Source organism: Haliotis rubra, unplaced genomic scaffold (genome assembly GCF_003918875.1).
Source record: "Haliotis rubra isolate DU_JTF1 unplaced genomic scaffold, ASM391887v1 Scf997, whole genome shotgun sequence".
NCBI lineage: Eukaryota > Metazoa > Mollusca > Gastropoda > Lepetellida > Haliotidae > Haliotis > Haliotis rubra.
Genome location: NW_025767742.1, coordinates 100,031 through 116,351, shown reverse-complemented (window position 1 = coordinate 116,351; position 16,321 = coordinate 100,031). Strand labels below are relative to the sequence as shown.

Here is a 16,321-nt window from a genome sequence, read left to right as displayed (position 1 = left end):
CATGTATACTGTTGGGGTATGTGGTATTGTATAACAATCTGTTGGGGTGTATACATGGGTGTATACATACCTTTTATATCATGACTGTTGTATACTGGTGTATACTTATAGTGTTATACAGTATACTGTTGGGGGTGTTTACACATGGTATACTGTTGGGTGTATGGGGTGTATACATAGTAGTATAGTGTTGGGGTGTATACATGTGTATACTGTTAGGGTGTATACATAGTATACTGTTGGGGTGGTGTATCCATAGGGTGTATACAAGTATAGTGTTGGGGTGTATACATAGTATAGTGTTGGGGTGTATACATAGGTGGTGTATACATAGTATACATAGTATAGTGTTGGGTGTATACATAGTATAGTGTTGGGGTGTATACATAGTATACTGTTGGGGTGTATACATAATACTGTTGGGGTGTATACATAGTATAGTGTTGGGGTGTATACATAGTATAGTGTTGGGGTGTATACATAGTATAGTGTTGGGGTGTATACATGGTATACTGTTGGGGTGTATACATAGTATAGTGTTGGGGTGTATACATAGTATAGTGTTGGGGTGTATACATGGTATAGTGTTGGGGTGTATACATAGTATAGTGTTGGGGTGTATACATAGTATAGTGTTGGGGTGTATACATAGTATAGTGTTGGGGTGTATACATAGTATAGTGTTGGGGTGTATACATAGTATAGTGTTGGGGTGTATAGTATAGTGTTGGGTGTTTTATATAGTATAGTGTTGGGGTTTATACACTTTATGGTATTGTATTGTAAGATCCTAACTATGTGTGTACATTGTATTTCCTGACTCTGTTTCAGTCTAACACCCAGGACCAGATCCTGCTACAGTGGGAGTCGGGAGAGTCTGCCACAATGTTCATCCTGGTCGTACATGCCATGATCACACTGCTCACCTACGGACCACCCACAGGTCAGCCAACTCAACACTTAAACAATCTCATGAGTGTGGAGTTCTTCACTCTCAGTTTTCAGTGAACGTATCCTTCTGAGCTCATATCTTATGTAGTTGAAATAATTGGCTGAATAAATATTATGAAGATACAATTTACCCTTGTCACTGACTGGTTGTATTGTTTGGTGTATGGCCAGGTGACAGTCAGTACTACGAGCTGTTGGAAACATGGTTTCCCAAGGAAGGACATCTCCCATCAGCCTTCCTACTGGACACATCCGAGGAGGCGTTGCTGCTCCCTGATTGGCTGAAACTCAGGATGATACGCTCCAGTGTGGACCAACTTGTCAACTCAGGTGAGAACAAAGGCTTCCTTAACAAAGATAAAAAACATTATGTTTTAGTGGTAAATGAAGCAACTATGTCTGAATAATATTCAATGTGATACAAGTCTGCCAACAACTGCAATGTGTCAATAGTTCCATCAGTTATTGCACATAATTATTTCTTGAGGGTCAATTAAACCATATAGTAAGTTAAATTGAGGTTTTGATAAGTTTCTTATATGGTTAATGGTACCCTATCGATACCATGTAGAGTACCGAGTGTTGCAATACTCTTGTCCATGTGTATAGTTCCTTCAGTTGTTACCTCTTTCTACCACGACAGCTCTGCAGGAACTGGAACCAGCCCAGCTGTTGCTGTTTGTCCAATCGTTCGGGATCCCTGTGGCCAGCATGAGCAAGCTGTTGACCTGTCTGGACAATGCTGTGGGTTTAGACCCCACAGGGCTAGAGCAGGCTGTGCTGGACAAGGTATACATGGCCCAGTTGATTGAGATCCAGCACAAGAGAGGGGCCAAAGGAGGGGAAAAGTTCAATCTCATGTTGACTCAACATCTGCCTCAACCCAAACAAGGTCAGGGATGTTTGAAATCTATGGCGATATCTTGTGCAACCATGAATTAAATCAGGAAGAGTTTTTGTTCTTTCCAGGATAAGAGTGAGTGAGAGAGTGAGTTTTGTTTTATGCCGCACTCAACAATAATCTAGCTATATGGTGGCGGTCTGTAAATAATCGAGTCTGGACTAGACAATCCAGTGATCAACAGCATGAACATCAATCTGCGCAATTGGGAACCGATGACGTGTCAACCAAGTCAGCGAGCCTGACCACCCGATCCCGTTAGTGGCCTCTTACGACAAGGATGGGTTACTGAGGTTTAATTCTAACCAGGACCTTCCAGGATAAGAACAATGGATAACATGTCACAGGGAGATACCTGGTCCTGTGTATCCCTATTGGTATCAATACATGACATGTGTTTATGGACAAAAATTTCTTGTTATCCATTAAAACGTGTCATGTCTTCATCTTCGTCCAACTTCTAAATGTCTTTCAAGAACCTATTAGCAGAAATAGTGATCTCTATTCATCAAAGGGGCGGGCGGTGGGGTAGCCTAGTGGTTAAAGTGTTGGCTCGTCACGCTGATGACCTGGGTTCGAATCCCCACATGGGCACAATGTGTGAAGCCCATTTCTGGTGTCCCCCGGCGTGATGTTGCTGGAATATTGCTAAAAGTGCCGTAAAACCAAACTCAGTCAGTCAGTCTATTCATCAATCCTGCAGACTTGAATATTGGCATTTGTTGACCCTAAGTATCTAAATAGGTGTGTGTGTGGATTACTGCTTTAAGCACTGACTAATGTAAACTATTTCCGAATATTTCCTTCCTGTAAAGATGAAGCAGGATTTCCTTGTGTTTACCTGATGTGTGTCTGTTATTCCAGGACCAAATACAGAGGGGATGGACACTGGGGTCATTGGCTACCCCCCGGTGGCAGATCCGGAAGGTGGAGGAGGTCACACTCCCGTGGGGGAGACCCAACATGATACCCTGCCTGCTGGAGGTAAATACTGGACATCTGAACAGTTCTCCAGTTCTCCTTGCTGATTTTGTTCTGGAATTTAAGTATATTTAAGGTTGAATATGTCACAGTTGTATGGAAATTCAAGAAATAGAAGCAACTGTTCTCACTGATGGTAGCTGTATAATATATATTATACCCATATCTGTGAGAACAATTTTGTACAGTTATTTGAAAATCTATGAGATCACAACAGGTAATTATTTCCAGAAAGGGAATAATACTCATTTTCAGCTGTGACCAGTGAGTACAAGTTAGACCTGATTTTATGTAACTAGGAACCTGGAGGTTGAGGGAGTGCATGTGTTCTAAGGGTTCCAGGATTTCTGCTAGGTACAATTGCAGTTAGTTGGGAAAAGCTCCTAACATCTTCGTTCTATTCTGTTACCAGATCTTTGACCCAAGCGGAACGTCCAACCCAAGATCCAACAAGTTGTATCAAGCACTCATCAAGGTCAGTTTTCTTCCGCTCTGGTCAAATTTTCAGGCCATGACTGCTGTTTAGAATAAAACTGTTCACTTAAGAAGGCATCAGTACTTTGAAGTTTCCGAGTTGCCTCCCTTAAACTCGACCTTTGATCATGTCTTTGACTACAGATCGCCCTGAACAGTGGTTTCTGTTGGTGTGTCAGCAGCATACCATGGTGTTTCACTACAGTTACCACCTTCAGGCTTCGCTACCATGTCATTATTACAGTCACTGGTATTATTGAAATACTGCTTAACATGTGTTACATTTGACCACTGTCTAAATGCCTTTGTGTATTAACTTCTTAAAGTGGTGTGAAACCAAAGCAATGCATGTAAACTTTACTTGTGTTATTGTAAGGTTTCAAAGGTTTTGCCCATTTTGCCCTATTTTCTTTCAGTCAATATCTAGTGAGCAGGCCAAAGCTGCTGAGGTGATCACCACGATGCACAAGGTGAGTCGACGTAGATGATGTTGAGTAAGAGTTGATGTAGGTTGTTGCTGTAACTGCTGCTATAAATATGGATTTTCTGAGCTAAACTTTGAATATTTAGTTGTATTATTTTAATCTGTTAACATTCAGTAAATCAGTCACGTGTCTACTGTCACGTGTGTACTTGCCACATCACACATGACAGTATACACTTGCCACATCAAATATGACAGTATACACTTGCCACATCAAGTATGACAGTATACACTTCCCACATCACACATGACAGTACTTGCCACATCACACATCAAAGTACACACTTCCCACATCACACATGACAGTACTTGAACTTCCCAAAACACACATGAAAGTACACACTTTCCATATCACACATGACAGTACATGCTTGCCACATCACACATGACAGTACACACTTGCCACATCACACGACAGTACATATTTGCAACATCATATGAAAGTACACACTTGCCACATGACATTGAGCCCATCATATGATGCATCATCACATTGTACACGGCCATGTCTTGACAGTACATGAGCCACTGATGCATCTCATTGTTTTCGGCCTGTCTTCACTTGAGCCTCTGATGCATCATACTTGCCACATCACACCTGTCTTGATCACTTGAGCCTGCCTGATGCATCTCATTGTTTTCGGCCTGTCTTGACTTGAGCCTCTGATGCATCTCATTGTTTTAGGCCTGTCTTGACTTGAGCCTCTGATGCATCTCATTGTTTTCGGCCTGTCTTGACTTGAGCCTCTGATGCATCTCATTGTTTTCGGCCTGTCTTGACTTGAGCCTCTGATGCATCTCATTGTTTTAGGCCTGTCTTGACTTGAGCCTCTGATGCATCTCATTGTTTTCGGCCTGTCTTGACTTGAGCCTCTGATGCATCTCATTGTTTTCAGCCTGTCTTGACTTGAGCCTCTGATGCATCTCATTGTTTTCGGCCTGCCTTGACTTGAGCCTCTGATGCATCTCATTGTTTTCAGCCTGTCTTGACTTGAGCCTCTGATGCATCTCATTGTTTTCGGCCTGTCTTGACTTGAGCCTCTGATGCATCTCATTGTTTTCGGCCTGTTTTGACTTGAGCCTCTGATGCATCTCATTGTTTTAGGCCTGTTTTGACTTGAGCCTCTGATGCATCTCATTGTTTTCGGCCTGTCTTGACTTGAGCCTCTGATGCATCTCATTGTTTTAGGCCTGTCTTGACTTGAGCCTCTGATGCATCTCATTGTTTTGGGCCTGTCTTGACTTGAGCATCTGATGCATCTCATTGTTTTCGGCCTGTCTTGACTTGAGCATCTGATGCATCTCATTGTTTTCGGCCTGTTTTGACTTGAGCCTCTGATGCATCTCATTGTTTTCAGCCTGCCTTGACTTGAGCCTCTGATGCATCTCATTGTTTTAGGCCTGTCTTGACTTGATCCTCTGATGCATCTCATTGTTTTAGGCCTGTCTTGACTTGAGCCTCTGATGCATCTCATTGTTTTAGGCCTGTCTTGACTTGAGCCTCTGATGCATCTCATTGTTTTAGGCCTGTCTTGACTTGAGCCTCTGATGCATCTCATTGTTTTGGGCCTGTCTTGACTTGAGCCTCTGATGCATCTCATTGTTTTCGGCCTGTCTTGACTTGAGCATCTGATGCATCTCATTGTTTTCGGCCTGTCTTGACTTGAGCCTCTGATGCATCTCATTGTTTTAGGCCTGTCTTGACTTGAGCCTCTGATGCATCTCATTGTTTTCGGCCTGTCTTGACTTGAGCCTCTGATGCATCTCATTGTTTTAGGCCTGTCTTGACTTGAGCATCTGATGCATCTCATTGTTTTCGGCCTGTTTTGACTTGAGCCTCTGATGCATCTCATTGTTTTCAGCCTGCCTTGACTTGAGCCTCTGATGCATCTCATTGTTTTCGGCCTGTCTTGACTTGAGCCTCTGATGCATCTGATGCATCTCATTGTTTTCGGCCTGTTTTGACTTGAGCCTCTGATGCATCTCATTGTTTTCGGCCTGTCTTGACTTGAGCATCTGATGCATCTCATTGTTTTAGGCCTGTTTTGACTTGAGCCTCTGATGCATCTCATTGTTTTGGGCCTGTCTTGACTTGAGCCTCTGATGCATCTCATTGTTTTCGGCCTGTCTTGACTTGATCCTCTGATGCATCTCATTGTTTTCGGCCTGTCTTGACTTGAGCATCTGATGCATCTCATTGTTTTAGGCCTGTTTTGACTTGAGCCTCTGATGCATCTCATTGTTTTCGGCCTGCCTTGACTTGAGCATCTGATGCATCTCATTGTTTTCGACCTGCCTTGACTTAAGTGATGCTTCCACAAACTCATCTACTTCTATTTATAGTGAGGGGGTTATGGGGCTTCTTGGTTAAATTATGTCGCCAGCCACCTACACTTGTAAGAGGTGACCGAATGGATTGGGTGCCCCCTTTACTTGTATTTTGTTTGATGTTGTGGATTCTTGTTCACAGTATCAATCACATGTTTGTCTGGTCCGCACTGGCCCCAGCCATACAGCTGGAAGATGGCTGAACACATTACACATCAGGGCTCCAGATAACTTTTGGGGGTGCGAGTGTACTTACACATCATATTGCAAGTGGAGGTGTACTGAGAATTTTGAAGGAGTACTGACATGTTTTTGTGTGAGCGAGTTGGTGATGTGGTTTGTCTGGACGATTCATTGATCACTATTTCCAACCATGTTTTTGTATTTGAAGACGTGTGAGAAATAACTGAGCAACCGTGTGATGCGCGAAATGTCAGGTCCGACTGGATATAAATAGGAACAGTGTAGTTTTTAGCCAATCGTTGCATGGCAACGCAAGTGATTCCTAGTGTTGGGGTGTCCTCATGTGTCAAATCGTGTTTCGCAAAAGAAACTTGACAAGTATTTATTCGAAATAGATTTCCATTTGCACGATACGCACGGAAATTAAATGTTAGAGGCGTATTTAAAGGTATTTATGTGCTTGCTTGTATTATGTCGTACTTAATTGATATGCTTGAAATCTTGTATTATGTCGTACTTAATTGATTTTGAGATGTAGACACATCTATTATCGTTGATATTATTTTGAGATGCTTGTTGCCCAGATCCTGGAATCAACAAAAGGTGCCGAGTTTGCAGCGCGTCTTTATGAGACATCTTCCAGATCAGGACCACTTCTCAAGTTGCTCATATCTAAACAGGTGGGAAACAAAATACTTAAGAAATTCAGAATTACAAGAAAGATTCATGGAATGATTTTAAACAGAAGTTAGCCGGTGTATTCAATATGTGCAAAAATGATTTCAAAACTGAAAAATGAGACTGTATGAAAAATGGTTCTGTTTTTGATCGGGGTGGTGAGATGAGAGACACAAACAGACATTCTCTATATGTGTACCTGAGATAATGTTTTTATTGTACCACTATTGTGCTGTCAGACATCACTCTCTGATGCTGTGAGGAGGATGGTGGAACGCCTGGCTGTCTTCACACCGGGACGAAGAAGTCCACTCCTGTCGGTCATCAAGCAGTTCTTGGAAGCTGGTAAAACATCAGGATCAGAGAGTAAGACCAAAGAAAGAACTCAGATGAAACTGGAGATGTTTAAAACTGGTGGGAAAGTGGATCCTAACAAGCTCACACAAGGTAGAGTACTATTTTTCCTTATCCTGACTCATGCTCTTTTGCTTGTCTTCTTCTTCTTGCGAACATAGTGGAACACTTGTATCTCCTTAATTGAAGCTCCCTTCAATGTAAAATCACTAATTGGTACTCACCACGAGTTGCCTCCCTTGCCCTTTTGGCGGGAACAGGTGTCGCCACCCTCTGGCCTCATGCTTCACTCTCTCCTTCTTCGCCCAGTGAGCAGGATGTGAGAGCGCCTGTGTCTCCTTACACACTATATCCTTTGGTTTTTCTTAGTTTATTACCTCTTATAGGTTACTATAGAGGTATAGCTACTTTGCGTCGTGAGACGTACCGCAGATAGGTCACGCAAACAAGGGTTAGACATGGCCGATACATCGGATTCCCCTTCCAGTCAGCTGCTGTCGATAGACCCCCTCCCGTCTGGTGTTTCGCAAGAGACTCCGTCGGAAGATGGGCGTGGGATGCAGTCCGCCAACACTAAGAAGCGTCCTGCCTCCCCAGACGTCCCGTCATCGCAGATAAAGTCCAAGAGGGCCACGACGTCTTCCCAACGCAGACTTCGGACCCCCAGGGCAGCGTCGACATCTAAGGGGAAGTCTACGAAGTCGTCAAGAACTTTCTCAGCCGAGATTGTTCCAGCCGCCGAACTGGGCTCTACGATGATCAGCCGATCATCATCCCTGACGTCGCGCCACAAGAAGCGACCGGTGACAGCTACAGTGACATCAGCAGAGATGCGCCATGCAGCCTGATGCCTCTACACTGATGTCAGGCGACTTCCCTGAGGGTCAGCAGCTGTCATCGCAGAGAGGAGCACCGACTACTTAAATGCGCAGACCATCCCAGACGAGCTGTTGCGGCAGATCATGACCATGATGGAGGGCCACTACAGTCGGGAAGCAGCCAGCCCAGGGCCAGAGCAACGCCAGGCGATACCCCAGAGGCACCCCCAGTCAGCGTAGCAGCCACGACGAAGCAGCCCGAGAAGGAAGTCACAGACCACCTCAGCGAAGGGCGCCAGATGTACGGTCGTCCGCGAAGGCCTTCGGCGAAGGGGAGAGATCGTCATCATCCTCGGCCTCGTCCTCAGATGCAGACTCAGACCACCAGGCGTCATGGAAACCGTCCGCGGAAGTCAAGGCGCCGCTCCCCAGGTCGGACGCAGAGGAAGCTGCGAAGGCCGTCACACAGATCGATCATCGTCCAGAAGGGCGTCGAGGACTATTCAAGAGCTTCGCTGGCCGTCAACATTCTCCTCGCAGATCTGGGTCTTCCCATAGAAGGCGCAGATCACCTAGAGCGATCTCCGCGCCGTTCACCACGCCGATCTCCACGTGCATCACCTGCGCGGGTCATCACACAAGTCGGCACACAGGTCTACACTCAGGTCTCCCCGAAGTGTCACCCGACATAGAGATAGCAGCCCAGAGGTCACCATCAGAAGAGCATCAACCTCTCATCTCCGATGCTGGTACAGAAGATGATGGAGAGCATCATCTTCTCAAACGGCTGAGAATAAGATATTGGATGGTAAACAACCTAGATTTATCTTCACCGTCCAAGAGTGGCAACTCAGCGCAGACATACCTGATGAAGAAGGAAGGCGATGCAGACGCCATCACCTTACCTCCGATCGACCGATTGCTGCGGTGCCACATAATCTAGATACAGCCTTCATTAAAGCTCACGAAAGTGCAGACTCCACATCTGCCGAACTTTCACGCTAAGAAGTTCTCCACGCTGTATGGACCCCTTCCTGAAGGCACAAGACATCGATGAAAACTACAAGCTGATCAGCGATGTTAAGAACAAGAACTACAAGATTGACGATGCAAGCTGGTGCAGATAGAAAACATGGCGAGGGCATGTTCTTTGGCCTAAATAGATCTAGAGCGATCAATGAGACACTTATCACCAGATTTCGTATCGACCTCTGAAGATGATAGGATGATCTACTTTTCGGCCCTACTGATGCAAAAGAAGGACCAGCAGTTCCTTACAGATCATCTCACATCTGTCTCAGCAGCACTGACCTTAGCTTCGTCGTCAGAGGCCTCCTCAGCTTCCTGCAGCTGGGGTGAGAACTTTACAGCTCCACTCTATACGAAGCCCGTGGTCATCCCCAAACATCTTTGACGGAGGAATAGACAAAGTCTCCAAGGAAGTCACTAAGGACTCAGAGAAGTCCTTATGATCAAGTCGATGGAACAGCTAGCAAGCGCGATCATCAGGCAGACTTCACAAAGATACTCAGGGAGATCTAAGTTCGGGGCTACAGAAAGCCGCGGGATAGGAAGATAGCCAGCAGCCAGGGGAAAAGATTCTTTTAAATTAAGCCCATATGGCAACTATAGAGGAGGGTCAGGAAGAGGCAGGACACCCAGAGGTTCCCCCAACTATAAGCGGCTGAAAGACAGGTTGAACGACTGGAGTCTTCCACCCCAGCCGTTCCAGTACAACCGTCACAAGTGGGTGGGCGCCTCCAACTACACTGGGAGAACTGGGGAATGTTAAAGACCCTTATGTCTCCAACATTCTTCAACAGTTTCGTATCCCACTACAGGCCACGCCTCCGCTGACAGTCAACCCTTACAAGTTCGACTTACAGGCACAACAACTACCAAAGTTAAGAGAGGCGGTTACATCACTCATAACCAAGCAGGCCATAGAAAGTACTAGATCAAGTAGACATCGAACCAGGCTTCTACTCCCCAGTTTTCCTAGTACCCAAGAAAAACTCAAGGAGAAATACAGACTCATTTACAACATGAGCTTTTTTCAGCAGGAATTATCTACGCCAAACCACCAAAGTTTCGCATGATACACCTTCCTCCAGTTGCGGCGGTTGATTAAGCCCCATGGATTACATGGCCGGTATGGATCTGCAAGGCGGCTTATCTACATGTCCCGATACATCCCGAATCCAGGAAATATCTAAGATTTGCACTAGGCGGGCTACATTACCAATGGAAAGTACTCCCATTGAGGCATATCATCAGCCCCTGGCTATTCACGAGGATAGCGAAACCTATTGTCACCTATCTACATCGTCTAGGGGCTCGCGGAGTCGTTCTACCTCGACGACCGGGATACAAAGTAGATCAAGATCCACAGCATCTCAAACTACAGTTAAACTACTATCATAAAGCTACTAACACAGCTAGGATGGTTAGTAAACTTACTCAAGTGGGACCTGGTACCATCGCCAAGATCTGCAGTTCCTAGGCGTTCGATTTATCACAGTCACTGGCCGTATCGTCGTGCCAGAAGACCGTTGGCTCAAGATCCAACAGACCATTCCGTCAGCTCTACTCTCTCCGTTACACCTACGACAATGGCAGAGGGCGTGTTGGGTCTCCTCATCAGCCAAGACATGACAGTCTCGGGCAGATTACGGATTACGCCCATTACAGGTCTTCATCAATGCACATCTCGACGACCTACAACCATTCAGTCTACCGAAGCGTCTCAGACCTCATCTACTATGGTGGACCAGGAGGTCGAATGTTTCGCGAAGGTATTTGTTTAGAAGAGCAGAATTCAAAAACCCATCTAATATGTAGGCGCGTCGGCTCCAGGGTTGAGGAGCTCATCTCAGCCAACCGGACGGCATCAGGGTTATGGAATCAAAGGCAAGAAAGCAAGCTCCATATAAACATGTTAGAGATGAAAGCTGTAATCAGCATGCATACTTCATTGGGCAACATTCTACAGAATGCGCGCTTAATGATTCATACCGACAACTTCGACAGTGGCGTTCTATGTGAACAAACAAGGTTCAACAAGATCACTGAACCTATTGACTTTAAGCTTTCAACTGTTCGATCTAATACCGCGATCTAAACCCATGTCAGAGCATGTCATTCGAGCCAAGAATGTACTAGCAAGAGCGCACTCTCGGCCACATCAACCGTCACCCGACAGAATGGATGCTCAATACAGAAATATTTGCACAGATAATCAAGCAAATAGGGCGCCCGCTAGTAGATCTAATACCGCAAACGCTTCAACAATCAGCTACCGACATTACGTGTCACCAGTCCCAGACCACAAGCATGGGCAGCGGGCGGCTCTAAGCATATCCTGGGAAGGCCTCAATGCGTGCAGCGTTTCCGCCGCCAGCAATAATACCTCAAGTGTTACAGAAAATCAGACAAACACAGAAGCCTCCAACTCACTTTGAGTGGCGCCCTACTGGCGACCAGAGCGTGGTTTCCCCATTCTAATTCAAGAAATGGTCAACCAACACTAGAGCTTCCCTGGCTCAAATCTATTAATACATCCACACACCAAACAGGTGCACGGAAGCCAGAAGTATTCCAACTTCCGCGTATGGATTGTATTAAAATGTGTTTAAACAAGAGGTATTCTACCAGAGGCGGCAAAGCGGTCAACGCGCTTGCTATTCTACCGCTATTCTACACGTAACGCGGCGACGACAAGTGGCACAGTTTGAGAATTACGCAGTAAATAAAGGGATTTACAGCAAGAGATGCTACTCATCCACAAGTGGCAGATTATTTGTGTTACTACGGCAAAACAAACATTTAAAAGGCCGACATTGTCAACATATCTTGCGGCTTAGTTCTGTCATTACCATGAGAGCGGGTGTTAGATTAACAAGAACTCCAGAGTTACTGGCCTTACTACGGGCTTTCGATTGGAGGACCAAAGCGGAAGTTCGCGCCCCAGCAGGATCTGAATATAGTGTTGCAACACCTCACAAGTGAGGCTTATGAACGCTGGAGTCGACAAACTTTTGAGTTTCTCTCACAGAAAAGCGCTTTTCCTGTTATCTCTAGCCACAGCAGCCAGGATGTGTAGGAAATTCAGCACTATAGATTATGAGAGGATACGGTTTGATGACAATCAAAACACAGCACACCTGGGATTAAGATGGGATTTCATAAGCCAAAAATCAACTACCAGGTCAACCAGAACGGGTTATTTCATATCCTGCATTATCCTCCATTTCCGGGATCTCCAAGATACACTGGACTTATCTCTATAGCAGTCAGAGCTCTCAAAATCTATTTACGACGTTCCCAAAACAAGGCGAAGATTTCTCAAGCGATTATTCATTCCTTGTCGGCAACAACTCAGACAGAAGTCTCTCGTACCCACCATATCTATATGGATAGAACTGTCATGCCAGCCTACAAGGGCGGCAGGACTGGACCCCTCAGCAGCATCAAATCCCATGAAATCAGAAGTTGGCTTTCCACTCTCGCCTTACGGTAACTGTTCTTTGAATACAATTATGGAAGGATGCTTTTGGAAATCTAACATGGTGTTTGCTAATCACTACCTGAGAGATATCACCACCGAGGGCGTCTCAGGCATTCACCATTTAGATCCCTTGGTCCTCGCACAGCAGTTGACAGTCCTGGAAGTAAGCGTTAACCGTGGAGTCTTACGAAGATTAATATGCATAATTGTTACATGCATTATCTGGCTTATAACTCTCTGAGTTCTAGCAGTATGTATATATGTTCAGTGGTATAAGCTTCTCTATCAGGTAAGCTTTGATATTGTTGTTTATAATATCTCCAGTATATCATAATATGAAATACCCCAGTATGGCATTATAACCTATGAACTTATAATAGAGGAATTATCTAAGTCTATGCCTTTATGAAGTTCCCGTAAGGAGTTATTACAGTTAAATCTATATAAATCACTAATTCTATAAAATCAAAGTATTCTGTTTTGCCCACCTCCGTTCCATTAGGATTCTACAAACAAAGAGCATGAGTCAGGATAAGGAAAAATATGTAATTTTGAGTAAAATTGATATTTTATAACTTATCCTGACTCATAATTAACCTCCCATCCTCCCACATAACACTTTAGATTTCCCTGTAAATTCAAGTGTTGGGCTGCAGCAAAATCAGGAGAGAGTGAAGCATGAAAGGCCAGAGAGGTGGCGACACCTGTTCCGCCAAAAGGGCAAAGGGAGGCAACTTCGTGGTGAGTACCAATTAGTGATTTTACATTGAAGGGGCTTCAATTAGGAGATACAAGTGTTCCACTATGTTGCAGAGAAGAGAAGACAAACAAAGAGCATGAGTCAGGATGAAGTATAAAATATCAATTTTACTCAAAAATTACATTTTTGGTGTGAGTGAGTGAGTATGGTTTCTTGCCCGGCTTTTAGCAATATTCAGCAATATCGCGGTGGGGAACACCAGAAATGGCTTCACATTGTGCCCTCATGCGGGGAATCGAACCGGGTCTTTGGCGTGGCGAACAAACACTTTAACCACTAGGCTACCTCACGCCCCTGTTTTTAGTCGCGAGGGGTTGTTTTCTCCTCCTCCCAGCAATGTTACATCTTTATCATAGAGGTGACTGGGAAATTCGAACAAGACAGAACAGTGGTTGATGGCATGAGCACACATCCCCTGCAGGGTAAAGTTGGCATCTCGTTTTGTGGTGCTAACATGGTGAACAGTACTAGTTGCTTTATGATCAGTTTGTTTGCAGCCCTACACGTCATATTGGCTGCCTTGTTGTACCACGATAAAGCATCTGCCCAAAGAGAAGAGATCAATGGTTCAATCAAGGATGTGTCATGCCAAAATAGTGGCGATTATTGTCGGTAGCATAGTGGTTAAAAGGGTTTGCTTGTCGCACAGAAGACAACGGTTCAATTCCCAGCATAGGTACAATGAAGACAATTTCTGGTGTCCCCTCCGTTATTATTGCTGGAATATTGCTAAATGGAGATAAAACCATATCAAAGGTGATAAAAAATTGTACTTATTGTTGCTGTGCATTGGGCTCCGACAGTAAGGGGATAAAACTGGCCAGCTCATGGACGAGTATATAAGTGCCTGAGTGGTGTGTAACAACAGCATGGGATCTTGTGGGGCCAACACTATTAACAGAGAACTGGTGTTGGCATTTGGGCCCTGCCATTAAGAACATGACATGCGCATGCATGTAAAGCCTTCTATCAGTACAGTAATCTTGAAAGCAACGCACCAGCCCGTTTCTAATCACTATAAGCAGCCAACATCTCCCTAGTTGCAGAGGTATAAGGCGGTGTTCTCTCTAACCTGTTATTCCTTTGTTTAGTTCGCTTAGCTGAGCGAGGAATGCTACCTACATGGGTAGCTTGTGATAGTTGACCTAATGTTGACTGGTGTTTGAAGGTCTCCCCAGCTCTGAGTGGCGACCTGACCTTGAGAACCTAGTGTAGCGGCAGTGTGTGATGATGGAGCTGATGAAAACGACATCAGGCAGATGACCAAGAAGCTTGCCAGTCAGGCTCTGATACATTTGAAGTGTAAGATGTGTGTGTTCGGCTGTATAACAAGTGAACCAGGAACTAAGTCTTTACCCTTGACGTTATCTTGTCAACTTTATCGCTGTGTTGTGAAGACAAATAATATGTTCTTTAGATGGTGAGTGTGAAAAAGTCCTTTGTAGTTGATCACCTGCGGGAGTTATGATCAGCATTGCCATTTTACCACCAGGTAAGCCCATGCTTGTATCCACTGCCTCTCTGCTGATTGACTGGTTGGAACTGCTGGACCCTGAAATCATCCAGTCAACCCGATCTGCAACGGCAGTTGATATTTGCTAAGAAGACCGTCAGCCATTAGAGGAGAAAAGGTTCAGAGCGGCGGAAGGAGCCCTACTTGCTGGCGCTGCTCACTCACCAGTGTAACTGGGGCACAGTCAACAGGTGTATCACCAGGATCCTCAACAACACAGACAAGAGGTAATGTAGTTTTTGTGGAGTCTGACATGATTTGGTTACTGATGGCTGTTGTTTCTGTATAGCCTGATATGACCTGGTTGCTGATGGCTGTGAAGCATGTGGCTATGTGTTCCATCAACATCAAGCTTTGTTTATTTCTGGGGGCGTATGGTTTACCCAGTTGTCCCAGGTGTCACATGTCTGACACCAGATTTGCCATGATTGTGTTTCTACATGTCAGCACCAGACCCATGCTGGTGGGTTTCACTCAGGTGTTAACTTCAGGCTTTCCACTTAATTTCCAGTAATATCACAGGAATACTAAATTAAGCATTAGCTAAAAGAGATCAAGATTCTTCTTTCAAAAATTAACAATTGATCTTAGCAGTCTCACTGAAAGGTAATTCAGGCAGTGAGTATTTGTGGTTCAGTAACCTTCAACTTCAGAAACCTGTATTTCAGCTTCAATGCTAGCAGCGGTGTTGGACTTCCTGTGGTGTATCCACATCCCAAAAGATCTGGCAGGGGCGAGTGCAAGAAGGTAGACTTTCTTTACGCATATGGCTGGCAGGAGGTCTTTGTTCAGGTTGTGGAGGACTGAAATCTTTCTCTTAGAAAACAATATCATTGAAGCTAGTTGTAATGCTCTTCCTGGTAATAAGCTATGTTTTATTTGTCCCAGATGGACAGTTCGCGAGGACATTCTGTCGCCCGACCATCAGCCAGGTGATATGTGGTGGTGGACTACATCCTGGAAGAAGCTGGTGACACTAGGAAAACAACTGCAGCCATGTCCTCCAATCCTGCTGGTGCCCTGAGCCCATGTTCTTCAACCCCAGAGACCCTTTGTCCAGAGGATGAGTCTGCTGAAGGCCTGCTTGGCTGACAAGGATGTCGACTGAGAGCTTTGGTGCAGATCATCTTCAAGGGAAGCCACGGTCCACTGGTATGTGTCATGTTGCCATCACTCTTCCCGTTGCTGAACACTCTCTGCTCAGTGCTCTCCACTGCTATTGCTGTCCCATTTACTCTAATCACTCTGTCCTGCCTTAACACACTCTCTATGCTCAACCTCTCCTCAACCTCACCGCTCTCACCTACCACTCACTGCACTCCTACTACTCAACCTCTCCTCACCACTCACCGCTCTCACCCCACTCCACCGCTCTCACTTACCCACTCA

General features: G+C 45.1%; 1 protein-coding gene across 1 annotated transcript in view; it reads left to right on the top strand.

Annotated features, from left to right (window-relative positions):
• The window catches only part of LOC124265807 (integrator complex subunit 1-like), a 54,736-nt gene extending 38,780 nt beyond the window's left edge, over positions 1-15,956 (top strand). Inside the window, 12 exon segments of the mRNA XM_046700639.1 lie at positions 832-943; positions 1,123-1,281; positions 1,595-1,843; positions 2,717-2,836; positions 3,188-3,198; positions 3,246-3,308; positions 3,724-3,777; positions 6,887-6,982; positions 7,220-7,432; positions 8,521-8,817; positions 15,041-15,159; positions 15,821-15,956. Coding sequence (XP_046556595.1) covers positions 832-943; positions 1,123-1,281; positions 1,595-1,843; positions 2,717-2,836; positions 3,188-3,198; positions 3,246-3,308; positions 3,724-3,777; positions 6,887-6,982; positions 7,220-7,432; positions 8,521-8,817; positions 15,041-15,159; positions 15,821-15,956 — 1,629 coding nt within the window.
• The last annotated feature ends 365 nt before the right edge of the window (positions 15,957-16,321 follow it).